This window comes from Tupaia chinensis, unplaced genomic scaffold, assembly GCF_000334495.1.
Source record: "Tupaia chinensis unplaced genomic scaffold, TupChi_1.0 Scaffold000098_3, whole genome shotgun sequence".
NCBI lineage: Eukaryota > Metazoa > Chordata > Mammalia > Scandentia > Tupaiidae > Tupaia > Tupaia belangeri.
Window position 1 is genome coordinate 2,453,917 of NW_006159562.1, and position 27,321 is coordinate 2,481,237.

Here is a 27,321-nt window from a genome sequence, read left to right on the forward strand (position 1 = left end):
TAATTTAATAAGAATGTTTATAGTTTGTTTCAGTAAAAGACAAAGTCAATAAATTACATAGAGGTTACAAAGTGAGAGGATCTCAATCAAACTTTGTAGCTTGATGCTTTACAATTTTGAATGTAAGAACTTCTTGGGATGACAGCACATAATGTTTTACATTTTGCGTGCTGCTCACATGAATGTTCTTTTTGTTAAGAATTATTTAATTTTATTATTATTATTTTATTTAACTTTGATTAATTTATTTAATTTGACCAGAGAGGTGGGGAGAAAGAGTGAGCGAAAGAAAGCAAGGAAGCAAGCCAAAAGATCCAGGACTTGAACTGCAGTTGGCCATGTGGGAGTCACAATGCCCTTAAACATCACGCCACCTACTGGCCCCAACTTTATTTATTATTACTATTATTATTTTAATTTGACCAGAGAGAGAGAGGGAAAGAAAAGCAAGTTGCCAGGTCCAGGACTTGAACCTTGGTCAGTCATGTGAGTCCAGCACTCTTAACCATCGAGCCACATGCCAGCCCTGGATGTTCTTTTGAATCGTGTAAGCTTGATAAATGAGGACTTCAGGATGAGTGCTTATATTTTTCTGAAACAGTGGTATATTTAAATTTCTATGTAAGGCCACAAAGTACATTCAAAATTATTGAAAAAAGGAATCTCTTAAAGGCTTAAATCCTCATAGAGAATTACTGCCAAAGTCACCTATTTGTTGTATTTTCCAAAATAAAATGAGGCTCAGCACTGTGTAGTTGGGGATTCTATTAGCTCTGGTTTGTGAAAGCAAAGTTATTGCAGAGAAGTGGCTAAAAGAGGAAAGTGTTTTAAGTTTGCAAAGATGTCCCTGAAGCAGTGACTATAGTGACCTGAAGGAGAAATGGTAATAAATTCCTTATGCGTTGATATCTGGCTTAAGAAGTATTACTGTTTGTATATATCATCACTGTGCTTAGAGAAGTGGGAACGAGTAAACATCTGAAAATTATACGAAAGGAAATGGAGGGAGGCTGATTTTCATGGGTTATCAGGTAATCTGGGGTGTAGCAGAAAGCATAAGGTTGTAACTTAAATTCACTTTTAACAAAATGCTTATTAGTGTATTGCTTTTTCTTTTTAGGTATTGCACTCTCAATCTCGTCATGTTGAAGTTCGAATGGCCTGTATTCACTATCTTCGAGAGAACAGAGAGAAATTCGAAGCGGTAATTTGTTATTTCAAATATGTAATGGTGTCTTGACTTTTATTTACTTTTTGGCTTTTAGATGTGACCTAGTGGAAATTTTATAGGCTGAATCTCCCCCCCCCCCTTTTTTTTTTGGAGAGGTTTTTGCTATAGGGTGTGTGCGCTCGCCAGAAAGACAGAGACAGAGAGACAGAAAGCGAGAAATCACCCCCCATGGGGGATGGCCACGCCACAATCCCTTCTCCTCTCAGGATCTTGGGCATGCATGCACACGTGCCCAGCGTGAGTTTAAGCCACAGGTCCGGGACTTGAACCATGGTTGACTACATGGGACTCCAGTGACATAGCCATTACGCTAACTGCTGGTCCCTAGGCTGAATCTTAATGTTATGAAAAAGTCCTTGTAAAGAAGATCTTTATTGAATTTAAATCTAGTTATATTTAGTTTTGATATTTTCTATGCTGTTTTGTGTTGCTCATTTATTCAGACATTTAGAAAGCTTCTATGATAGATAAATCACTGAGCTGTGGGGGGATTGAAGGGTGACCTGGATAGATTTCTTGCATACTAAGAGTAAACTTTGGCAAACTAGGCTTTTGGTTAAGGGGCTGGATCCCACATGACCGACTGTGCAGTTCAAGTCTTGGACTGGTGGTTTGAAAATCATGCCAGGTGTGTGAGTGTGCAAGTCCAGAATCCTAAGAAGGAGACTGGAGGAGAAGGGATTGCTGTATAGCCATCCCTCCAGGGGGTGAGTTCTCACTTTCCCTCCCGTCCCCTTTCTCTCTCTGGCAAGCGCATGTGCCCTATAGCGAAAAATAATTTTTTTTTTAGACTTGGGGACCAGCAGAAAATGGTTATGTCGCTGGACTTCCATATAGTCGGCCGCAGTACAAGGCCCAGACCCAGCAGCTTAAAACTCACACTGGGCACATGTGCATGCATGCCCAAAATCCCAGCAAGAGAATGGAGGAGAAGGGATTGCTGTGTGGCCATCACTTTCTATCTCTCTGGCAAGCGCATATGCCTTGTAGCAAAAATCTCTCTCTCAAAAAATTTTTTTTCCCTTAGGCAGGGAATATAAAATATACTGAACATAAATAATACTAAATTTTTAATAGAGTCATTCATGGTTTTTTTTTTAAAGAGAGATTTTTGCGAGCCAGCAGGTGGCGTCATGGTGGTTAAGGGCGCCAGACTCCCACATGGCTGGCCATGGTTTGAGTCCTGGACCTGGTGGCTTGCTTTCTCACTTTCTCTCTCTCGCTCTTGCTCTGTCCTTCTTTGGTCAAATTAAAATAAGTTAAATAAGATAATTCTAAAAAAAAAAAAAAAGATGATGATCTTTGCTATAGGGCATGTATGTTCGCTGGAGAGATAGAAAGTGAGAAATACCCTCCAGGAGAGATGGCTACGCTACAGTCCCTTCTCTTCTATTCTCCTCTCAGATTTTGAGCATGCACGCACACACACCTGGTGTGAGTTCTAAGCCACCAGGTCTGGGACTCAAACCGTTGTCAACTACTTAGGAGTCCAGTGACATAACCATTATGCCATCTGCTGGTTACAGCATTCATAGATTTTTAATTTTCAGGGTTTGTTGTGAAATCACATATCAGAACACTATAATTATGTAAATGATGGTTAATAGTTAATAAAATATTGTATAATAACATATTATAACTTTCCCAGTAGTGCATAGTAGGCTGTAAAATAAGATGTCACAGTGACTGACCTATTTTCATTTTACATCGAAAGCCTTATAGGACTTACTAGTTACTGGTTTTATGACCTTAGAATTATATAATCTGACAAGTTTCAGTGGTGTTCCCTGCCCCCATTGACTCGTAAAGACCATTGACTCTTTGCAGATAACCAAATTCAAGGACTTAACAGGTAAAGAAGTCTTAGTTTGTGTTTTTAGGTTGATAGTTCCTGTATTCAAAGTATTATTCCTAGTAACAGTTTTCTATGTGCCATGATTTAGGTGTACAGAATATATCCCAGTGAGAATTACTTGCTCCATCAGGAAGTTTAAAACTTTGCCTAATAAAAAACCTGGTAATATAGAGGTCAGATAAAGAGAGTAGTATGATATAGTGGAAAAGAGGGGTGGTAGTGGGTGGTTTTTAAGTATTTGGAGAAATTACAAGTGAATTAATCATTACTAGCTGCACTGGGTAAAATTGTGTTGATAATAATGGACATTATTAACATTGGTTGAGCACTTACTATGTGTCAGGCATTGTTTTAACTCCTTTGATATATTTATTTAGTCCACATAATCTTTGGAAATATGATCATAGGTTAAAAGTTCTGGGATCAGGGAACCAGCAGCTAGCGTAATGGCTATGTCGCTGGACTCCCACGTAGTTGACTGCGGTTCGTGTCCTGGACCCGGTGGCTTAAAACTCATGCCGGGCGCGTGTGCGTGCGTGCCCAAGATCCCGAGAGGAGAATGGAGGAGAAGGGATTGCGGCGTGACCATCCCCCCTGGGGGGTGATTTCTCACTTTCTGTCTCTATGTCTCTCTCTGTCTGTCTGGCGAGCGCACGCGCCCTACAGTGAAAATCTCTCCCAAAAAAAAAAAAAAAAAAAAAAAGTTCTGGGATCAGTAGATGGCATAATGGTTACATCACTGGGACTCCCGAGTCCCAGACCCCATAGCTTAAAACTTACGTCAAGAGGTTGGTGATTGAGTGGTCAGTCCATGATTGATTGCTGGTAGGTTTATAAAGAAAATGAGGTAGGCAAAGACTGTGGATGTAGACTCCCTTCAACTCTGTTCAAGATTTTGCCTTGTGCCATTTTGTGATGCCTTTTAACTTTCTACCCACCAGAATTGTGTGAGTCAATAAACCTCTATTAATAAATTAAAAAAAAACAAAAAACAAAACCTTGTGTCAGACACATGTATGTGTGTGCCCAAAATCCTGAAAAGAGAATGCAGGAGGAAGGATTGCTGTGTGGTCATTCCCCCCAGAGGTGATTTCTTGCTTTCTGTCATTGTCTCTCTGGTGCCCTAAAACAAAAATCTCATGAAAAAAAAAAAAAAAAAAAAGAGTTCCAAAGAGGAAAAATTCACTTTCTTTCTTATAATGACCTTCTAGTACTTTATGTTGGCCAGAGTTGGGAAGGGATGTTTTGTTACTGTGTTTAGCCTTGGCCTAGATGATGCTTTCTTAGAAAGGATACTTTTAGGTTGGGTATAAGCTTGTGTCAGAATACTGCTTAGGTCTTTTCCAACTTTTAATGGTTCTGTGGGTTTTTTTTTTTTTAAGTTTACAATTATTATTATAAAATCACAACCTCTGATTAGTGTGATATTTAATCTATGTAGGTATTTTGTTATAAATAAGTGTTGAAACTTGACAATCTGTAAGAGAATCCTTTTTTTTTTCCCTTTTGGAGAGGTTTTTGCTATAGGGCGCGTGCACTCGCCAGACAGACAGAGAGAGACATAGAGACAGAAAGCGAGAAATCGCCCCCCAGGGGGATGGTCACGCCACAATCCCTCCTCCTCCATTTTCCTCTCGGGATCTTGGGCACGCACGCACACACGCCCGGCGTGAGTTTTAAGCCACCCGGTCTGGGGCGTGAACTGCGGTCGACTTCGTGGGAGTCCAGCGGCATAGCCATTACGCTAACTGCTGGTTCCCATGCAAGAGAATCTTAATCTTAAAAATAAAATCCATGATGCTTGAAAGATTTTTATAGACTAGACAGTGTTCCCAGTGTCTTTAAGTATATCACTTTGCTAAATTACCTCAGACTACAATTTAAGTAAAGTAAAATATAATTTGGTGGTTTAGAATAATGTCTTTTAAAGCTTTCTGAAGTTAATGTAATTGTTAGGAGAAAAAGGAAAAGGTTGGATTAACATACAGTTTAAATAAACTCTGTTTTTATGTTAAAGTGACAGTGAAGCTATATTAGAAAAATCTGTTGATGCTTCAAACTATCTTTAAAGTTACCTAGGTATCCTCACTTCAGAATGACTGACTTAAGACAGTAAATACTCATATTTATGTTATTAAGCTACTGTTTTTTAGCAAATATATGTCTTTGTATTATTCTCTTCTAGACACTGGCCACTACCAAATTAATCTTAAAGCATAGCTTTTATCATATAATTGCTCTATTCAGACGGTCACCTGCCATGACCTTGAGTTCCTTTCCCAGTCTAGCCTGGGCTTAAGGCCCTCTACAAACAGGCCCGCCCCCATTAGGGTACCTCCGCTACTCAACCCCCTGCTCTGCTCCAACTGGGCAGGTACCTTCTATCTTCCCAACACAATGTTACTTCCTTCTGATGAAACATTTGTCCTCTCTTTGCAGTATCCACACCCTGTGCCCATCCAGCTCTGCTCAGCCTTTGTGTTGAGTTACTCCTTTTTAAGGAAATCTTCTGGACAATATTTCCTTCTTGAAATTATTCTGTGGGACCAGCAGATGATGTAATAATGGTTACATTACTGGGCTACCACATAGTTGACTATGGTTTCAAGTCCTGGATCCAGCAGCTTGAAACTCAAGCCAGGCATGTGCGTGTGTGCGTGCATGCCCAAAATCCTGACATTAGAATGGAAAAGGGATTGCGGCGTGGCCATCCCCCCCCAGGGGGTGATTTCTTGCTTTCTGTCTCTCTGGCGAGTGCACATGTCCGATAGCAAAAATCTCTCTTAAAAAAATCATTTTGTATGTTTATGGTCTTTATTTAATGATGTGTATATTTTCATAACTGGATTATACATACATGTATTTTAATAATACCAACATATCCTAGGTTTGTATAAGAATTTAGCAATTCAGAGTAAACAGTATTTACCCAGTGAAGTGATTAACTCTTTTGGGCACATTTCTTAAATGAAATTCCTAATAGACACTTTTTTCCCCTCCAGTTTATAGAAGGATCATTTGAAGAGTATTTAAAACGCTTGGAAAATCCACAGGTATGTAGTAACCTTGCAACGTATTTCTGTTTTTATAAATCTAAATTACACATTCAAAATTCATTAAAATGGGAGACAAATATTAGAATTTATAGAGAAGTTGACAGTACATTCTATTTCTTGATAAATGTTTTCCACACATGTCTTAAGTACACATTTTAAGCAGTTAAAAGACAATTGGGAAGACAGTTGGAGCTGTCTACTAGAAAGAGGTTGCTTTAGTAAGGACAGAGTTGTCTGTCTGATCTTTGTCATATGACCTGAAATAACCTTGGCCCTGATTTCCAGAATGCTACATTTTTTATGGCAGAGTAGTATTCCACTGTATGGGTGTATCACCATTTGTTTACTTATTCACTAATGGATTGATATTTGGGTTCTTTCTAGAATTGGGGTGTTACAGTTGAAGCTGCTGTGAATATTTGCTTTATAAGTCTTTGCGTGGACTTAAATTTTCTTTCTATAACTTATATTGAGACGGAGTGAAATTTTCCAGGTTCTATGTTTATGTTAATGACAGACTGCCAAACTTTTCCAAAGTGGATGAAACCATTTTGCATTCTCCTTCGCATAATGTGAGAATTCCAGTTGCTCCACATTTTTGTCAACAGTTATTGTGGATGAACATTTTAATTTGCATATCTCTAATGATGTATTTGCAAACCATAATATCTTTGTTGATAAAGTGTCTGTTAGTAGAAATTTTTTTTTTTTTTTTAAGTATTTTTGCCATAAGCCATGTATGCTTGCTGGAGAGAGAGATAGCAAGAGGGAAAGTGAGAAAACATCCCCCAGGAGGGATGGCCATGCCACAGTCCCTTCTCCACCATTATCTTCCTGCGATTTTAAGCATGCATGCATGGATGCCTGGCATGATTTTCAAGCCACAGGGTCCAGGACTCGAACTGTAGTCGGCCGTATGGGAATTTGCCACCTTATCCATTGCACCACCTGCTGACCCTTCATAGCAGGTTTTAAATTGCTCTCAGTCTTACTGAATTCTGAGTTCTTTTGTTAGATATAAGTTCTGCCTTTAAATAGATGTAAGTTTTGTAGATACTTCATTTTTATGTTGTTTCCTTTCATGTTCTTTTTTAATTTGCCAGAGCAGTTGCGCACTTGGTGGAGAGAGTGAGAAAGTACCCTCCAATGGGGAATGGTTGTGCTGCAATCTCTTTTCCTTCATTTCTCTCTCCTGTTGGGATTTTGGGCACACATGCACAAGCTCCTAGCGTGTTTTTCAAGCCACCAGATCTAGACTTGAACCACATTTTTGGCCGTGTGGGGTCCAGCTGCTTTAACATTATGCCACTGGCTGGCTAATGTTATTTTTTTAAATACTGTTTTTTGAGAAACAAAGCTTTACTTTTGATGACTATTTAAAAACATTTAAGTTGTGTAGTTGTGTGTGTGTGTTTTTTTTAAGTTATTTATTTATTCAGCGAGAAAGGTAGGGAGAAAGAGAGATAAGCACACCCAACAGAATCCTTACACCATGATCCTCCCCTGCTCTCAACTGGCCTGGATCATGGGCACATGCACTGGTGTCCAGCATGGCATGCTCAGGGAGGTTCTAGGACATGAACCCAAGCCTTTCCTATGTGGGTTCAGTTGTGTTAACCACTGTGTCACTACTCAGCCCCAAGTTAATAGTTCAATTAGTTGAAACTGGTTTTGCAGAAACTGTTTTCTCTCACCCACACAGTAGTTCTATATAAAACATTGTAAGTCCTGTGTAATAAAATTGTAGCCTTAGGATAGAAAACTGGTTGTAGAACAGTGTGAGTTTCTGGGACCAGCAGTTAGCGTAATGGCTATGTCGCTGGACTGCCATGTAGTCGACTGGGGTTCGCGTCCTGGACCCAGTGGCTTAAAACTCACGCCGGGCGCGTATGTGTGCGTGCCCAAGATCTCAAGAGGAGAACGGAGGAGAAGGGATTGTGGCATGGCCATCCCCCCTGGGGGGTGATTTCTCACTTTCTGTCTCTCTGTCTCTTTCTGTCGGTCTGGCGAGCGCACGTGTCCTAAAGCAAAAACCTCTCCAAAAAAAAAGCATAATGGCTATGTCACTGGACTTCCATGTAGTTGACTGCAGTTTGATTCCTGGACCCTGTGGCTTAAACTCATGCTGAGTGTATGTGCGCGTGCCCAAGATCCCAAAGGGAGAATGGAGGAGAAGGGATTGTAGTGTGGCCACCCCCCTGGGGGTGTAATTTCTTACTTTCTTTTCTGTCTCTGTCTGTCTCTTTCTGGCTAGCACATGTACCATATAGCAACCCCTCCCCCCCCAAAAAAAGAAAAAAGAACAGTGTGAGTTTCTTGTTTTGTTTTTAAAATAATTTAGAACTAACTCTGGTTGGGGAAGAGGTTATAATAGCCATTTTATACTTAACTACACTACAGTAGAATTTATTCTGGAGATTACTTATGGGAAAGTACATTGTTCTTGTGAGAAGTAGCCTTTGTTGTCATTGATGGAGTTTTATGAAGTGGTGTAACATTTTTTGCATACATTAGAAATGAGCTTGTATTTGTGATTCAAAAAGATTCAGTGAAGGATTTCCTCTATAACAGAGGGTGTCACTTGTAACAGTTTGTGAGAAGCCATGATTGTTAGACCAAGCCCTATTTTAAGAAGTCTATTTTAATATATGGCACCTATTTCATTTTGAAAATCAGAGCCAACTTTTAAGAACTATTAAAATGAAAAGTCTCTGGAACAAAAATTGTCCTTGTATGAGATCAAAACATTGTTTAAAATCTTTTTCTTTATCTTATTTTTTTCCTTTAAAGGTAGAAATAACAACATTCATTTATCATAGCTCGTTTTAGTAATTCTTGATAGTAAGTTTAATTTCTAATTACTATTTTTGCGAGTAGTATAGGAGTATGTTTTTATATTAGAAGATTTAAAAATATAGATGTATACAGAAGGAAGAGTGAAAATCTTAGTTTTCCTCATCTTGAAGTCCTTGTCTTAACTGTCAATTTAGGGTGTATTATTGTGGTCCCTTTTCTGTGCATGTGCGCACACATGTACAAATAAATATGCTTTGTTTGTTTTATATAAACCATGATTTGTTTTTTCTTCATTTAACAGTCTCGAGTGATCATTCTAAAATATTTCATTTGGGGTATATCTGTTTTTTAAAATGAATGTTATAGTCTATACTGTGGATGAACCATAACTCATTTAATATTCTTTAAGAGTCTTAGGGCTTCCTTCCCTCCCCCACTCCCTTCTGATTTCTGTTCTCTCTTTCCATTTCTTTTGTTTCCTTTTTTCTTTTTTTTCTCACTTCTTTTCCTTCTCTCTATGCATGCTACCATGCCTGTCCAGATTGGGCTGGGAACTGGACCAGGGCTTCTCAGGCCTCTGTTGAGTGGCATCTCCTTTATGCCATGACAGCTAGACCTCTTTCTCTCGCTTCTCCCCTTTCTCTTTCTCTTCCTTCCTTACTATTACAAATAGCTTATGGTGAAATCCTTTTTTATATATACTTTTGTGGATATATGAAATAATTTTTTTCCTTATTTTTGGATTTTTGCCATAGGGTGTGTGCATTGGCAGGAGATAGAGATAGGGAAAGTGAGAAATCACCTCTTGGGAGGAAGGCCATGTCACAATCCCTTCTCTATTCTCTTGTGACTTTGAACCAGTTGACTATGTGAGAGTCTAACCCCTTAACTACCATGCCACCTGCTGGACCCATATGAAATATTTCTTTAGGACAAATTTATAGAAATTAATTGCTGGATCCATTATATGGGTAGAGGGACATTTTACATTTTGATATATACTGGCCATGTGCCTTCCAGAAAGGCTATGTAGAATTCTCCTTATTTCAGAATGATTGCTGTGGGGCTGGCAGGTGGTGTGGTGATTAAGGGCGTTGGACTCTCACGTGGCTGACTGAGGTTAAGTCCTGGACCTGGCAGCCTACTTTCTCTCTGTCCCTCTTTGATGAAATAAAAATTAAAACAAACAAAAAACAACAAAGTTAAGTAAAATGATTCTTTTAAAAAAATGATTACTGAGACAGTGCTCTGTTTGTATCTTCATCCACCCTGAAGATGAGCTTTTTTTTGTTTTCCAATTTTCTTCTGGTCAGCACTTCCTTTTCTTAGCTTATGCTTTGTATAATGTTCTCTTGGTCGCTAGGTTCAAGGATAGTGCGTTATCAACAAGTTCTTAACTTATTTTCACACCACTAAGAACTGTCAGTATGTCCTATTACGAAGGATTTTTGCAATAGAGACTTGTTTTTTAGTACATATATATTATGGACCATCTTATGTAAATGTTGTTATTCATAATATTGACAAGCTTTAAAACTTGTTAGATATGTTGTGTAAATTGATGTATAGAGGTATTGTATAAAGTATGTTATAAAAAGTGCGAGACACTTATGTGCCACTTTTTTTCCTTCAATATAGGAATGGGTAGGACAAGTGGAAATAAGTGCCCTTTCGCTTATGTACAGGTAAACACTAATAACATAATTAAACAAAAATAAAATTTGTGGGAAATTAGTGTATTTGATTATACTGAAAATGTTAAAATAGCAGAGTTATTTTATATCTTGTGAAGCCTCTTTCCTGATTTTTTTTTAATATCAGATTTTGACATTTACATACAATGTTTCAAGATTTTTAAAAGTTAATTTTTTTCATGAGTTAAAGAGATAGGCAGTACCCCCAACAGGGTCTCGATGCTGTGACCCATCCTCAGCTTCAGCATACCCGAGATTATGGGCACCCGTGTGTCTAGTGTACTCAGGGAATTTTCAGACATGAATTTGGGACTGTCCCGTGTGTTGTCAGTCTCCCTCCATTGTTCAGAAATTTTAATTCTCAGAATACTTTTGGGAAAGAGAAATTTTAACCTTAGGGAAAAAGGATTCCCTACTTATTCAGGCTACTAGAACAGAACTAAAACCATATTCAATTTTACTGCTTTTAGCCTGTAGAGGAGCTAAAGGATAACTTATATAGGTATGTTGCAACTTAGTTATTTCACTGCGGTCAGTGAAATACATTTCCTGGCACATATTAGTCGTTTGATAAATGATGGAAGGACTTAATTTAAATTTATAAAGTGTATTCCATTAGAAGTAATTTCTCAATGTTATTTTCAGGAAAGATTTTGTAATTTATCGGGAACCAAATGTTTCTCCCTCACAAGTAACTGAAAATAATTTTCCTGAAAAGGTAAGACATTTTCAAAGTGTTTGTACAGAATTTCAGTAAAAGAACTACACATGTGCTACTTTTTCTTCCTAAGCTGTAATTTTAAATATGTCTATAAGAAGGTTTTGGTATTCTGAAGGTTTTAAAATTCCTGTTAATCATTGTTGAGTCATATTATTTTGTATTTTTCCCCTACAAATCACTTGTGTTAAAACCCTTTTATAACACTTTAGTAGGCACAAGAAAGCTAAGATGAGACCCTTAGTGATGAATTAGACTATTACCATTATGTGTAAATATGAATATTATGTAGTAATGTAACTTGTAAAAATAGGTTTCAACATTGCATCCAGAAATACTTTGGTAATCGTGTTATTTCTTATTTTAGAGATAATTTTGTTGACAAGGGTGCTATGCATTATCTGGTAATAAGGTAGAAATAATTAAAATATTTTATGAAGCCTAGAAAGAAAAATAATTTAACTAATACATTGTAAGAGATTTTTGTCCTTATTAACCATTTTGGAATCATGAAGGCCAAGTTAATGTAGCTTTGTTAACTGCAATGCTAATGGCAATAGGTGAGATTGCGTGAAGGTCTTGGAGATTTCCACAGGATATTTCTGGATCCAGTAGGATGTTTGGAATATGTTAGATTCTAAACAGTATTATTGTGCGTTTACTTCTCTTTGCATAAGTAATTGACTATAAAGTGCACACAACTATAAAGAGGCAGAAAACAATTACCTTTGATTCGCTCTGTTAGAGATTAGTGTTGATAAGTTTTCATAATATTTTCTTAATGGTCTTTTCTTGTTTAAACAATTAAAATCATGTTTTATATTGTGTCTGTTTTTGTGGTCCTATAAACATTTTCCCAAATTATTAAGAACTTTTTGATTTAATGGCTACATAGCATTTCAATGTATTATTTTGACAACACTGGAGCTTTAAGTTTCTTCTAAAATACCACTTTGTATTTGGAAATGATTTAGTAATTCAGAGGCATTCGTGACTTCAGTTGCTTTGCAGATGTCATGTACATTAGGTGCTGAAATTTGTCTTTTTTTTTCCCTTTCAGGTATTACTGTGTTTTTCAAATGGAAATCATTATGATATAGTCTATCCCATAAAGTATAAAGAGAGCTCTGCTATGTGTCAGTGTAAGTATCACTTTGCATTATATAGGAAATTATATTTCTAAGCTGTATTGTCATACCATCAGGGCAAATATTATGTTCTATTTAATATAGGAACCTTTGACTACCAAGACTATTAATAATGAAAACGTTTTAATAGGAAAAGAAGCCTAGTGGCCAGTGGTTAGATTTTACTTGTAAACAGCTTTTTTGTTTTTTAGTAGTAATACAGACTTATAGTCATTTAATTTTTTTAAGCTTTACTGAAGTTACTCCTATTACTCTTTATTTGTAAAACCTTAAATAATATTGGGTTATGTTTGTACGTTACAAAAATAACTACCTCATGCTTCCTTTCTTTAAAAGGGTGCTGTAAAAACTAACAAAAATGTATCTCATGTATTGAGTAACTTACTTGAAACAGAAAGAAGGCTCTGTATTAATATCTCAAGGACAATCAAAAGACAAAAGATCCCGATCGGTTACTTTTTCTTTCTTAGGCTACTAACCATTCAGTGTGAGTGAGTCAGAAGAATGAGTGTAGACACAGCCTCTCTGCTCTCTGTCCATTCCTGACCCAGCTGTGACAGTAGCCACACCTGTAACACCTCTAGGGTCAGGTCTCACATTCACTTTCTTTTTTGGAGAGGTTTTTGCTATAGGGCACGTGCGCTCGCTAGACAGACAGAGACAGACAGAGAGATAGAAAGCGAGAAATCACCCCCCAGAGGGGATGACCACGCCACAATCCCTTCTTTTCCATTCTCCTCTTGGGATCTTGGGCAGGCACGCACACGCGCCCAGCGTGATTTTAAGCCACCAGGTCCAGGACTTGAACCACGTTCGACTATGTGGGAATCCAGCGACATAGCCATTACGCTAACTGCTGGTCCCTCACATTCAGTTTTAAAGCTGTTAATGTATAGCTTGAAAATCCAAATGACAGGACACATCAAACATTTGATTGTATTTGGCTCTAGGGCAGGGTTTTTAACATTGGCACTGTTGACTTTTAGACTAGATAATTCTGTTGCTGGGTCTCTCCTGTATACTGTAGGAGGTTTAGTAACATCCCTTCCCTCTACCTGATAGATGGTAGCAACACTGTCTTCTTGTAGCAACTAAAATTCCTGTAAGATTTTTCCAAATGGGGACCACCAGATGGTGTAGCAGTTATGTTGCTGGACTCTCACACAGCTCACGAGGTAGAAGTCCTGGATCTGGTGGCTTAAAACTCATGCTGGGCAGTTGGCATAATGGCTATGTTGCTGGACTCTCATGGATGACCGTGGTTTGAATCCTAGACCCAGTGGCTTAAACTCATGTTGGGCACGTGTGTGTGCATGCCCAAGATCCCAAGAGGAGAATGGAGGAGAAAGGATTGTGGTGTAGCCATCTCCCCTGGGGGGTAATTTCTCACTTTCAGTCTCTCTGTCTTTCTGGCGAGCCTAGGCGCTCTATAGCAGAAAAAACCTCTTCCAAAAAAAGAAAAAAAAAAAAACCCACCTCATTCTGGGGCGTTACTCTCCGAGAAGACACCAAATGGCGGATGCCTCAGGTGCAGGTGCAGGTGCAGGGGCAGGGCCCGAAGGCCCCGGTGGCACTGAGATTGGTCGCGGAGGCTTCTGTGGAGTTTTTGGCAGCAGCCCCTGTAGTTGGGGCTGGGTCTGTGGTTGGAACCCCCCGGGCTATGGTTGGCGCTGGGGCCTCCACAGCTGCGGAGCTCACAGGGGCAAGACCAAGGACAAGGAGTGGATCCTGGTCACCAAGCTGGGCTGCCTGGTCAAAGACATGAAGATCAGATCCCTAGAGATCTCTCTCTTCTCCCTGCCCATTCAAAGAGCCTGAGATTATCTACTTTTTCCTGGGAGCCTCTCTCAAAGTTGAGCTTCTGAAGATCATGCCTGTGCAGAAGCAGACTCATGCTGGCCAGCAGACCCGGTTCAAGGCATTTGTCATTATTGGAGAATACAATGGCCATGTTGGTTTGGGCATGAAGTGCTCCAAGGAGGTGGCCACTGCCATCCAAGGGGCCATCATCCTGACCAAACTCTCCATTGTCCCTGTGTGGAGAGGCTACTGGGGGAGTAAGATCGGCAACCTGCACACTGTCCCTTCCAAGGTGACCGGCTGCTGTGGCTTTGTACTGGTGCATCTCCTTCCTGTCCCCAGAGGCACTGGCATTGTCTCAGCCCCTGTGCCCAAGAAGCTGCTGCTGATGGCTGGCATTGATGACTGCTACACCTCAGCCTAGGGCTGTATTGCCACCCTGGGCAACTTCACCAAAGCCACCCTTGATGCCATCTCCAAAACCTGCAGCTATCAGATCCTGACCTCTGGAAAGAGACTATGTCCACCAAGTCTCCCTATCAGGAATTCACTGACCATCTCGTCAAGACCCACACCAGAGTCTCTGTGCAGAGAACCCAGGCTCCAGCTGTGGCCACAACATAGGGTTTTTATGCAATGAAAATAAAGTTAATCAAAGCTTGAAAAAAAAAAATAAAACTCATGTTGCGTGCATGTGCTTGTGTGCCCAAGATCCCAGGAAGAGAATGGAGAAGAAGGGACTGAAAATCATGGCCATCTACCTTGGGGGGTGATTTCTCTCTGTCTCTTTCTCTGGTGAGCGCACGAGCCCTATAGCAAAAATCTCCGCCCCCCCCTCCCCCCCCAAAAAAAAGATTATGCCAAACATTTCCCAGGGTGATGAATGCTCCACTCCTTTCTCTTTCTGTGTTTGAGAGCTATTGCTCTAAGAGAAGAGTAATGGCCCTTCTACTGTTACCTTTACTTGTTCTGACAAAGCACAAATCACTCATGTGAAACAGTGGTACGAGGCATGTAACGGCCTTTTCCTCTGTTCTTTCTTAATGGTCACAGTAAAGACATACACAGTGCAATTTTTTAAGAAAGTAAGTGATCCATTGTACATATGAAGGTCTGCCTCTCTGTATCCTGGGCTGTGTCTTTTCCCTCTCCCAGCTAGTAAGAATTTGGACAATGTAGTCTTTGGAAGCATGACTCTCTGAGCCTGCCTTTCCTATACTTCTGAGTGCTTGTGCTTTGGGGATTATCAAGGGTGTGTTTCCTGTTACTGTAATTTGAAAGAAAGATGATCTGTGAGAAAGGAGATCACCTAGGGGGCCCATTTAGAGGTTCATTGTGGATGAACCTCTACTGCACTTGTTTTCATTAAGCTAACTGTAGTTAATAAAGCCAAATGAGAGTCTTAAAATCTATGTGTTTTTGAATATTTGATTAGTTGTGTTGTTTTCAGGATAGAAGGTTGGTTTCTTTAGAAAAAAGAAAAATCAGCAGTTTTCTAAATGTACTCCTCTTCAGTGACTGCTTAGAATATATTTTATAGTAGCCACTTCTTAGTTCTGTCTGTCAAGTTCAGATCTGTAGACATTATGTAGCCAAATATCCTTTTGTTTTGTAGAAACTAGAGAAATTCTTTGTTTAACTTTATATTAGTGGGAAAGCAAAGATTAGTGTCTCTGTCTTCTGACTTGTCAGCTAGCACACTCTACAACCTTTTGGCACCAGGGACTGGTTTCATGGAAGACATTTTTTCCACAAACGAAAGGGGAATGGTGGTATAGGGGTGATTGGAGGCATTATACTTTATGTGTACTTTATTTCTATTGTTGCATTGTAATATACAGCAAATATGCTGTAATGCAGTATTATTTGCAGCTGCTCCCCAGTACTAGCATCACCACTTTATCTCCACTTCAGATCAGATCATTAGACTTTGGATTCTCCTGAGCAGTGCACACTAGATCCCTTGCACACACAGTTCACACTAGTATTCACATACCTATGAGAATCTAATGGTGCCATTGATCTGAAAGGAGGTGGAGCTCGTGTTGTGATGAGAGCGATGGGGAGCAGCCGTAAACAGGATATAAGGGCTTACAACGGCATACGAAACTTAGTAATTGCTCAGTGTGCATGTAATTTTTCCTGTGATACTTGTTTCACAATTGTGATACTTTTCTATGTTGTTTTTTTTTTTAAATGGTAGTATCATGTACAATGATTTCAAACTAAACTTACAGAGAAATTTTAATTGCTCTTTAGGTTACTTTCTTATTATGTCATTAACCATAAGATGTCCAGTAGGATTTTAGAAGCTTAAACAGTAGTCACATTTTTATGCTTTGGTCCTGTGGTTAATGTTGCATGAAATCTCTGTATCTCTCATTGATTGCAGCTCTTCTTTATGAATTGTTATATGAGAAGGTATTTAAAACTGACGTTAGTAAAATTGTGATGGAACTAGGCACCTCTGAAGTAGCTGATGAAAACAGCAGTGAAATATCAGATTCAGAAGATGACAGTTGCAAGTAAGAAGGAATTTAAATGCTAACAATCTTTCTATTGCTTTACAAAGAAATATTTCAGTCAGTGTTTCTGCATGTTGTTTCATATATTGAGGTATTTAGGTATTCATAAAATATAGCAATTTGCAATACAACTTTCTTTATTCCTCCTGCTAAATTTCTGTTATGAAAGCTTCTTTTCTTTGAAAGGTTGATTTTTTTTTTTTTTAGAGGTTTTTGCTATAGGACGTGTATGCTCGCCAGACAGACAGAGACAGAGAGACAGAAAGCGAGAAATCACCCCCCGGGGGGATGGCCACGCCGCAATCCCTTCTCCATTCTCCTTTCGGGATCTTGGGCATGCATGCACACGCGCCCGGCGTGAGTTTTTAAGCCACCAGGTCCGGGATATGAACCGCGATCGACTACATGGGAGTCTAGTGACATAGCCATTACACTAACTGCTGGTCTCTGAAAGGTTGATATTTTCGATAGATGAGAATCTTCATCCATATAATCTTGATGCGTTATATGTAGAACAGATTTGATCCCACCTCTGTAGATATGTGTTACAACATTTTAAAGTTAACCTCATGATCGATTACATATCCAGTTATTGAAAAATAACTTGTGTCGTGTCTGCCTTAGGGAAAACGGCTTCAGTTAGGGAAGAAGAATGCTATATAACCATGGCAAGATAGATAGGCATAGTATGCTAATAAGGAGGGCAGAGCAAGGATGTATTACACTCGTGTGCCTAGATTGTTCTCTCCTTTTTGATTGGTCCTGAAGTATTGTAAATTTTTTCTAGCCTACCGTCTAGGCACTTTAGTTTTCTTAAATATTCCTGCATTTAAGAGTATAGACTTGGAGTTGTCCTGAAAACTAGAGATTTCTCTATTAAGGAGAAATTATAGGACAAAGAATACATATCATAGTCTCACCTCATCCCCCAGTTGAACTGTCATTCCTGTTCCTACCTCACTAGCCCCTTTGGCCACTTCAGGGTCTTTGCATGTGCTGTTCCCTCTGCCTGGAATGTTAAGAAGCTGTATGGTTTGCTGTCTCACTTTTCTTTATTCAGAAAATTCTTAGCAAGGCCTTTCCTTATGCTACTTTTTATTATTTGAGCCTGCATCTTAGCACTATCACTTTTACCTTTCTCCACCCATAATAGTTAACCAGCATTTAACATCCGAATTACTTAATGTAACTTGTATCTCTTCTCATTAGATTAGGCATTATCTGTTCATGGCTAGCACCAGAGCACCACATAGTATATAATATAATGCTTGGCACAGAGTAGGCATGCATATGTTTTTTGTGAACAAATGTAAAAGGTGTAGAATGTTAAAGGTGTAGATACACATGCTGTACTGAGTGCAAAGAATTGATGCACTGAGTGCAAAGAACTGATGACTGTTCTTTGGTTATGTTGAAGATTATTTGATGTAGAGAGTTTTAATGTAAGAGTTGATTGCTGAATCCTCCTATAGATACTTTATTGCAATGACATTTTTTTTTTAATGAGGTCTCACTTGAATATTGAAAGGAATTTTCCCCCCATTTATGAGAGAGGGAAGAAAAGGAAGAGAGACAGAGAGGTATTTTTGACAGAGACCCACTGTGTAGAGCTCTTCTTGCCCTAACCTCCCAGTTATCTAGGATAACAGACATGTATAACACCAGAGCTTTCGAGTTGGCCCAAGAATTCAAGCCAGGCTTCCCAGGTGCCTTCAGATTCCCAAGTTATGGTGCCACCTATGCCAGACTTATGAGTGTATTAGTTTTTGTTCTTTTGTTTGTTACATGATCCAGTAAGGATTATTGACAGTAAGTCTTTGACCTCTATTTTATATACACACATGCAATTTAAAATATATGTACATGTCTATTAAAACTTAACATGCTGGCATGTTGGTTAAGGCAGTGAACTTTCACATAACTGACTGCGATTCAAGCCCTGAACCCGGCAGCTTGAAAATCATGCCGGGCATATATGTGTACATACCCCAAAGGAGAGAATGGAGAAGAAGGGATTACATTGTGGCCATCCCCCTTGGGGGTTGTTTTCTTACTTTCCCTCTCTGTGTCTCTCTTTGGTAAGTGCACATACCATATGGCAAAAACCTAAAATAAACAACCTACTAGCCAACCAAACAAAAAACCAAAAGACTTACATGCATTTATATGGAATATAGTTCTGATGATAGGAGTCTCTGACAGAGATTTTTTAAAATAAGATTAAAAGTTAATTGCAGGTGGGACCAGCAGTTAGCATAATGGCTATGTCACTGGACTCCCATGTAGTCGACCGCAGTTCAAGTCCCGGACCCGGTGGCTTAAACTCACACTGGGTGCATGTGCATGCCTGCCCAAGATCCCGAGAGGAGAATGGAGGAGAAGGGATTGCGGGGTGGCCATCCCCCCTGGGGGGTGATTTCTCGCTTTCTATCTCTCTGTCTGTCTCTGTCTGTCTGGCGAGCGCACGAGCCCTACAGCAAAAACCTCTAAAAAAAAAAAAGTTAATTGCAGGCACACATATGTTTTTTCTGCTTCCTAAGTAAATGGCTTTATTTCCTCTTTTGTAGGAGTAAATCTACTTCAAACGATGTGAATGGATTTAAACCTTTGACAGGCGATGAGGTATTTTTTAATGATTCTAATTAGTGTAGGAAAGCATACAAATTTATAATTCAAAGTTATTTTCTGTTAATTTTTTTGTAGAGTCAGGATTATCTATCAGTAAGAAATTATTGGCAACTTTCTAGTTTCCTTGAAGTTTTTTCTTTATTTGAGTTTACTCATATATGTATCTCAAAATGTTTCAGAAGCATTTCTGTGATTGACTTCCTGATTTTTCTTTGTTTAGTACCTGAAAAACAATGGAAACGCAGCTAACCTGCCTTTATCTAGAAAGGTTCTTAAGTCACTCAATCCAGCAGTCTATAGAAATGTGGAATATGAAATTTGGCTGAAGTCTAAACAAGGTGAGTTAAAAATTGTGCATTTTTCTTTCTTTTTTTTTTTTTTTTTTGAGAAATTTTTGCTATAGGGCTAATGTGCTTACAGTGGAGACAGAGAGAAGTCACTCCCCCAGGGGTGATGGCCGCACTGCAGTCCCTTCTCCATTCTTCTTGGGATTTTGGGCATGCATATACATGTGCGCTAGGGTGTTTTAAGTGGGCTGATCTGGGACTTGACCTGCAGTTCGCTATGTGGGAGTCCAGCAATATAACCATTACAGCATCTGCTCATGAAAAAATGTTCATTTTTCGTACATTTGCTTTGTAGCACTTACGTTACACTGATTATTATTTTTTTAAAAACAGCTCAACAAAAACGTGATTATTCCATTGCTGCTGGCTTACAATATGAAGTTGGAGATAAATGCCAGGTAAGTGATTAGTTTAAAAGGAAGAAAAGATTTTACTTGGAATCTTGTTTTTTCTAATAGCAACCAAGAAAAGTGAGGTTTGAATATGTTATTAATTTGGGATTCAGAATATATTGGGTCTTTGGAAAAGTCATGACACATTTTTGCACAGAAAAATACATCATGACTTTTCTGTGAACTGATTGTTTGTTTTGTTTTGTTTTTTGAGAGTTTTTTTGCTATAGGGTGCATGCACTCGTCAGAAAGACAGAGAGAGACAGAAAGTGAGAAATCACACCCCAGGGCGGATGGCTACATAGCAGTCCCTCCTCCTCCATTCTCCTCTCGGGGTCTTGGGCACGCATGCACACATGTCCATTGTTAGTTGTTTTTTGTTTTTGTTTTTGTTTTTGTTTTTGTTTTTGGAGAGGATTTTTGCTATAGGGTGCGTGCGTTCGCCAGAGAGAGACATAGAGACAGAAAGCGAGAAATCACCCCCCAGGGGGGATGGCCACGCCGCAATCCCTTTTCCTCCATTCTCCTCTCAGGATCTTGGGCACACACACACATGCGCTCGGCGTGAGTTTAAGCTACGGGGTCTGGGACGCGAACCGTGGTCGACTACATGGGAGTCCAGCGACATAGTCGTTACGCCAAGTGCTGGTCCTTCCCCCCCTTTTAATGGTGCATACATTTTATTAGTTTACAAATATTTAGCTTTTGACTTAACTTGAACACATTACTTAAATGTCTAAAATATCTAAAACTATGACATCTCATCACGTGATCTTTAAAAAACAATTTGGCCTTTGGTATTACTTGCTTTGGGAACTAACAGAAGATCTTTTATATGTTTAGGTATCTTTTAAATTGGCAGATAATTTACTGAAATCAATTCAGACATGACTTTATAGATGAATTTTTTTTGTTTATGAAAGTTAATCCTGGAAGATTTTGATACATGCATAGTATTTTTCTGTTGCACTAAGGAAGGGGCGTGAACTGTATAGGAGTTTTGCCATTTAATTTGAATAAGCTACTGTTCTGGACTTGAGTAGGTGCTTGTTAAAGGGAAAAATTGCATTAGATCAGTGTTTCTCAATCCAGGATGATACCCCCCCACCACCACCACATACCCGGGACATTTTATAATGTGTCTGGAGGCATTTTTAGTGTCACAGTTGGGAAGGTCTACTGACATCTAGTGGGCAGTTGCTGAAGATGTGGCAAAACAGTGCACAGGACAGCATCTTGTCAGCAGCCTTCCCCCCGACCCGTGCGTGCCCAAAAGAATGATCTACTCCAAAGTGTTAGTAATGCTAATGCTGGAAAAGCCCTGGTTAAGTAATTTATAAGGTCCCTTTTCTGTTCTTAGTATTTGGAAAAATCCAGACTTTAAAACCAAAAACCCCTAAATACATTCACATACTACATAGACGTTAGTTTTCATTAGGAATGGTTGCCATCAAAAAGTGTTCTTTTCAAAAACAACCTTAAGATAGCCATTGGCAGCATTTTTTTCTTGACTTTTGGAAGTAGTACTCTTTTACTTTATGATAAATTGGCTTACAGGAGAAGCACCTAGATAGACTGGGATTGTATCTGGCCCATCAGTGGAGGACTTTACCTTAAGAAATTAATTTTTTTTTTTTAATATTGCCAAAGAGTGTGTGCATTTGCCAGAGAGAGAGAGAGAGAGAGAGAGAGAGAGAGAGAGAAGTACCCCAAAAGGGTTATTGTTACACCATAGTTCTTTTTCCTCTGTTTCTCACCCCTCAGAATTTGGGGCATGCACGTGCATGTCCCTGGTTTGTTTTTCAAGCCACAGGGTCAGGACTCAAACCATGATTGGTCATGTGGGACTCTGCTCCCCACGTAGAGCACCCATGTTCAGGGCTGTCTCTTAAGAACTTTTATATTATTTTGATTCTGGGGTATTTAAAAGGTGAGGAAGAAGATTGATTCATTTAAATGTTTTCTTACGGGTTTGTTAGAAATACACTGTAGAAGCTTTTGAAAACCTAAAAAGAAAGGAATAAGTCCGGGTATTAGAAGCCTCCCTCGCCATTCCACTTAACAGGGAAGACTGTGTTACATGGTATCATTAAAATTACATTAGATTAAATCAAGCACTTTGCCTTTGAGGTTGAAATTGCTTTTAGTGGTTAGCTGATAGTATGGTAGTGAAGGCAGCTGTGACCCACATGGCTAACCAGCTAACCATGTGGTTGACTTCCACACATAGCTGCTTGAGAAACATGTATGTGTGCGTGTAGGTCCAAAATTCTGATAGGAGAATAGAAGAGAAGTGATTTTGGTGAGGCTGCACACCTTCTTCCTGGCCCCACCTCTGGTGAACAGATGTGCCTTAAGGCAGTTTTAGAGAAAAAAAAAAGAAAAGAAACTGCTTTTGGTAAAGTAGATGGTAGCACATATACTGGTTGAATGTTCCTTAACCAAAATGCTTGAGACCAGAAATGTTTCACATTTTGAAATTTTTTGGATGTATATTTGCATGTGCATGATGAGATATCTTGGGGAAGGGACCCAAATCTAAACACAAAGTTCATTTATATTTCATAGAAGCTTTATACACATAGCCTAAAGAAAATATTACACAGTTTTAAAAATAATTTTTGCATGAAACAACACCTGTGTACATTGAGGTCAGGTGTGGAATTTTCCACTTACAACATTATGTGATCTCTCAAAAGGTTTCGTATTTTAGACCATTATGGATTTTTGATTTAGGAATGCTCAACCTATATACTTTTTTCTTTTTTTTCCCCTTTTTGTTTGTTATAGGGCATGTGTGCTCACTGGAAAGAGATAGAACAGAAAAAGGGAAAGTGAGAAAGCACCCCCTATCTCTCAGAATTTTGGATACCCATACACACACACACACACACACACACACACACACACGCCCAGCGTGTCTTTCAAAGTGCCAGGTTTGGGACTCAATCCCATAGTTGGCCATGTGGGATCTAGGCACCTTAACTGCTACACCATTGGCTGGCCCTCAACCTGTACTTGTAAATTTTAGTTTTTTTCATTTTCAGAGGTTTTTTTGTTTTGTTTTTATTTATGCTATGAACACTTAGAGAAAATTTAACTGAAATCTTAGAAACTGAGATAACTCAAATATAGCTTTTGTTTACTCAAGTGTGTAAGATAAGGTTTAAACTTCTGATAAAAATGAACTTCAGAAACATCTTTTTTATTCTGGAATTCTTGAAGAGAAGAGGGCAGAGTGTCCTATCATAATTGATGAGAAATGAAATGTCAGCTTGAGAACTTGGATCTGCTATAAAAGTAGGAGGTTGCTTAAAGCAGTTCTGTGAACATTTGCTTTTGCAGTGACTGGCAGGTGTATATTGTGATGTGCTCAGTTTTGACTATAGAAGACGCCTTAAGGTTTATTAATCTTTTGTCTTGATTTATAGTTCGGTAGTTCCAATTGTACGTTGGAGAACAGTTGATGGATCTATTTTTATTGAGGAAAAAAGGTCACAGTTACACATTTTTAATGCTGTAAAAATGGGAAAATAATAGTAATTATACTAATAGATTTAATTTAATTTAAGTGATTTTTGTTTGTAAGTTGGTGTCCTTTATGTGTGTCATATGCACCCTCATTCTGTCTCCATGAGTTCTGTGATGTAGGTGCTATTATTAGTTCCATTTTGCATAGGAGGAAACTATGAGAAGCAAGAGATAAGTAACTTGCCCAAGGTCAAGCTGCTGGTAATGGGAAAGCTGGCTTGGGATTTTGGGATGTGTGTGCCCCTGCCCTGCATTTGGAACCAGGACTTGGCTCCTGCTTCTCCTTCAGCTATTTAGGAGGTTTGGTGTGTTTTGTGAGATTAGGGAGATGGATTTTATTGTATTTACTTTTGAACTTAACTTCATTTTTTTAATTTGATAAACATTCGTGTTTTCTCTAATTGAAGACAAAATAAACATTTTAAAACAATTAATGCAAAGGAAGCAGGTGACTAATTTTTATTTTTGGAATTTTCAACAGGTTAGGTTGGATCACAATGGAAAATTTTCTAATGCTGACATTCAAGGGATTCACTCTGAGAATGGACCTGTTGTGGTTGAAGAGCTAGGAAAAAAGTATGTACTACTCTTCACCTAAGGCGATAAAGATCTCTTCTGTTTATCCTAATCTACTCATTAGCATTCCTAAGTGACTATTTGCAAATTCAGTGGAATATGAAGGGTGTTTGTTAGATCTTTAGAAAAATGTTTTGAGTTCACATTTAGTATTTTGCATTCTGGTAAATTTAAAATACTTGTTTTTGCTATTTTTTACAAAAGCATTTTTGGAATTTTGGCTAAATTGTAAAGTGGGAACTTTAGAGAACAGGGACTATATTAATTTCTAATTTCATCAGTGCCTCATTGCATGTAGAAAGTATTCCATTAATATCTGTCAGTTGGAGTGATAAAGCCTATTTTTTTTTTTTTTTAAGAGAGGTTTTTGCTATAGGGTGCTTGTGCTCACTGAAGAGACAGACAGAGAGAGTGAGAAGTCATTGGCCGGGAGCATGGCCATGCCTCCTTCCCTTCTCTTCTGTTCTCTTGGGATTTTGGGCATGCACACGTGGCCAGTGTGAGGTTTTATTATTTTTTTTGGAGAGGTTTTTTTTGCTATAGGGCGCGTGTGCTCTCCAGGCAGACAGAGAGAGACATAGAGACACCCCCCCAGGGGGGATGGTCACGCCACAATCCCTTCTCCTCCATTCTCCTCTCGGGATCTTGGGGCACACATGCACACATGCCTGGAGTGAGTTTTAAGCCACCGGGTCCGGGACGCGAACCGTGGTCGACTACGTGGGAGTCCAGCAACATAAACATTACGCTAACTGCTGGTTCCCGCCAGTGTGAGTTTTAAGCCATTGGGCCCAGGACTTGAATCGTGGTTGATTACGTAGGAGTCCAGTGACATAACCATTATGCCATCTGTTGGTCCCGTAATAAAACATTATTGACTTACTATTATACAGTGCCGTTTTATTTATTTTTATTTTTCATTATTTTTTGGAGAGGTTTTTGCTATAGGGCATGTGTGCTCACCAAAAAGAGAGACAGAGACAGAGAGACAGAAAGTGAGAAATCATCCCCTAGGAGGGATGGCCACACCACAATCCCCTCTTTTCCATTCTCTTCTTGGGATCCTGGGCACGCATGCACATGTGCCTAGCATGAGTTTAAACAACTTGGTCCAGGACTGGACCGAGGTTGACTACGTGGGAGTCCAGTGACATAGCCATTACACCAACTGCTGATCCTTACAGTGTTATTTTAGATCATATTTTGTTTTTGTTGCTTTCACTAGAGAGAAAGGTAGTAAATTACACCTTACACTTGAGGATAGTACAGTATAGTACATATAACCTACATCTAGTTTTAGGAGCCAGCAGCGTTTGGCAGTCTTTTCTAATCTGTTCGCTTTAGTAATTTTTTTTTCTTAATGGGAATGAAATTGGAATGTTTTATTTTTATTTATTTTTTTGAGAGGGTTTTTTTTTTTTTTTTTTTTTTTTTTTTTTTATGGGGGGGTTGCGCTTTTCAAGAAGAGGGCAGAGATAGAAAGCGAGAAATCACCCCCCAGGGGGATGGCCACGCCGCGATCCCTTCTCCTCCATTCTCCTCTTGAGATCTTGGGCACGCACGCACGCACGCACGCACACGAGCCTGGCATGAGTTTAATCCCCCAGGTCCGGGACGCGAACCGCGTCGACTACGTGGGAGTCCAGCCACATAGCCATTACGCTAACTGCTGGTCCTGAAATTGGAATGTTTTAAAGGGAATCTGGACACTATACTGTTTCTCTGTTAGATGTTTATATGTCTTTAACAAAATAAGTAACTCCTTCCCTACAGTACTGTTATCACATCTAGCAGAATAATAGTTATTACTTATTTAGTCTTCCTGGCTTTGATCATGATTAAGACCTTTTAGTCTTTTTTTTTTTTAAGTTGGAAAATACACATTTGACTTGCTATTTCAAAAAATTTTTTTTAAAGTTATTTTATTTAACAGTATGTGTGTATATATGTATGTATTTATTCTAATTTGACCAGAGAGGGACAGAGAGAGAGGAAGTGAGAAAGCAAGCCGCCAGGTCTGAGATTTGAAAAGTGGTCGACCATGTGGGAGTCCAGTGCCCTTAACCCCCATGCTACCTGCCAGCCCCTTGATTTGTCATTTTATTCCATTAGAATTCTGTCTGTTTGTATTTAAATGCTCTTTCTACTTATATTCTAGTACTTCAATATAAGAACAAAATTGAAAATTCTTATTTTGGATAACTTTAAAATATTTGTGCAGAGTATTTATTTATTCTTCCTAAGAGTGTTTTAAGCTATTTATTTATTTTTAAGAATTATTGGAACTTTATTTTTATTTTAGTTTGACCAGAGAGAGACAAAGTGAGAGGGAGGGAAAGTGAGAAAGCCAACTGCCAGGTGTAGGACTTGTAACTTGGTTGGTCATGTGGGAGTCTAGCGCCGTTAGCCACCACGCCACCTGCCTGCCCCTTTCAAGTTATTACAAGTCTTTCTTCCTTTTAAAGACACACACCGAAGAACCTCAAACCACCTCCACCAGAAAGCTGGAACACAGTATCAGGGAAGAAGATGAAAAAAACTTCTGGTTCTGGACAGAATTTTCATTCTGGTAGGAGCACATCAAGTTATCATTTGCTTGGGATAAGCATGTGATGGTACTTGGTATTGTTTATAATAGGCATTTTATAAGGTATTTTTGGGTTCTTGTTACAGACCTGGAATACAGAGGGCCAAAGAATCCAAGCAAGCCAATCAAAGCTCCATCAGCACTACCTCCTCGACTGCAGAATCCTTCAGGAGTAAGACAGCATGCATTCTCTAGTCATGCTTCTGGATCACAGTCTCAGAAATCTTCTAGTGAGCACAAAAACCTTAGCAAGACACCGTCACAGATTATAAGGTAACCTTCCTGAATGCAAGAGAAGTGGAAGTTGAATGAGAAGCATTTGTTCTATTTGCCACATTTTGTGTTTGTGTCTTTGTATGTACCGTAGTACTGCAAGTATTATTATGAGAAAACCATGTGTAGATTTCTTTATACTTTAAACAAAGCAGAGTAATACT

General features: G+C 39.0%; 1 protein-coding gene, 1 non-coding gene and 1 pseudogene across 3 annotated transcripts in view; 2 read left to right on the forward strand and 1 right to left on the reverse strand.

The window, feature by feature from the left end:
• Positions 1–1,120: 1,120 nt before the first annotated feature.
• Positions 1,121–27,321, forward strand: part of OTUD4 (OTU deubiquitinase 4) — a gene marked incomplete at its 5' end in the record, with an annotated part of 42,226 nt that continues 16,025 nt past the window's right edge. For both annotated transcript variants that reach the window (XM_014585905.2, XM_014585906.2), the window contains 12 exon segments: positions 1,121–1,204; positions 6,089–6,139; positions 10,577–10,623; positions 11,278–11,350; positions 12,411–12,492; positions 16,691–16,823; positions 19,391–19,445; positions 19,672–19,789; positions 20,132–20,196; positions 24,203–24,297; positions 26,763–26,866; positions 26,971–27,157. In XM_014585905.2, the coding sequence (XP_014441391.1) occupies positions 1,121–1,204; positions 6,089–6,139; positions 10,577–10,623; positions 11,278–11,350; positions 12,411–12,492; positions 16,691–16,823; positions 19,391–19,445; positions 19,672–19,789; positions 20,132–20,196; positions 24,203–24,297; positions 26,763–26,866; positions 26,971–27,157 (1,094 nt within the window).
• Positions 12,961–13,089, reverse strand: LOC114006906 (small nucleolar RNA SNORA17). The gene has a single exon (XR_003548563.1). It is a non-coding gene; the product is annotated as a small nucleolar RNA SNORA17 (small nucleolar RNA).
• Positions 13,920–14,924, forward strand: LOC106734360 (40S ribosomal protein S2 pseudogene; annotated as a pseudogene).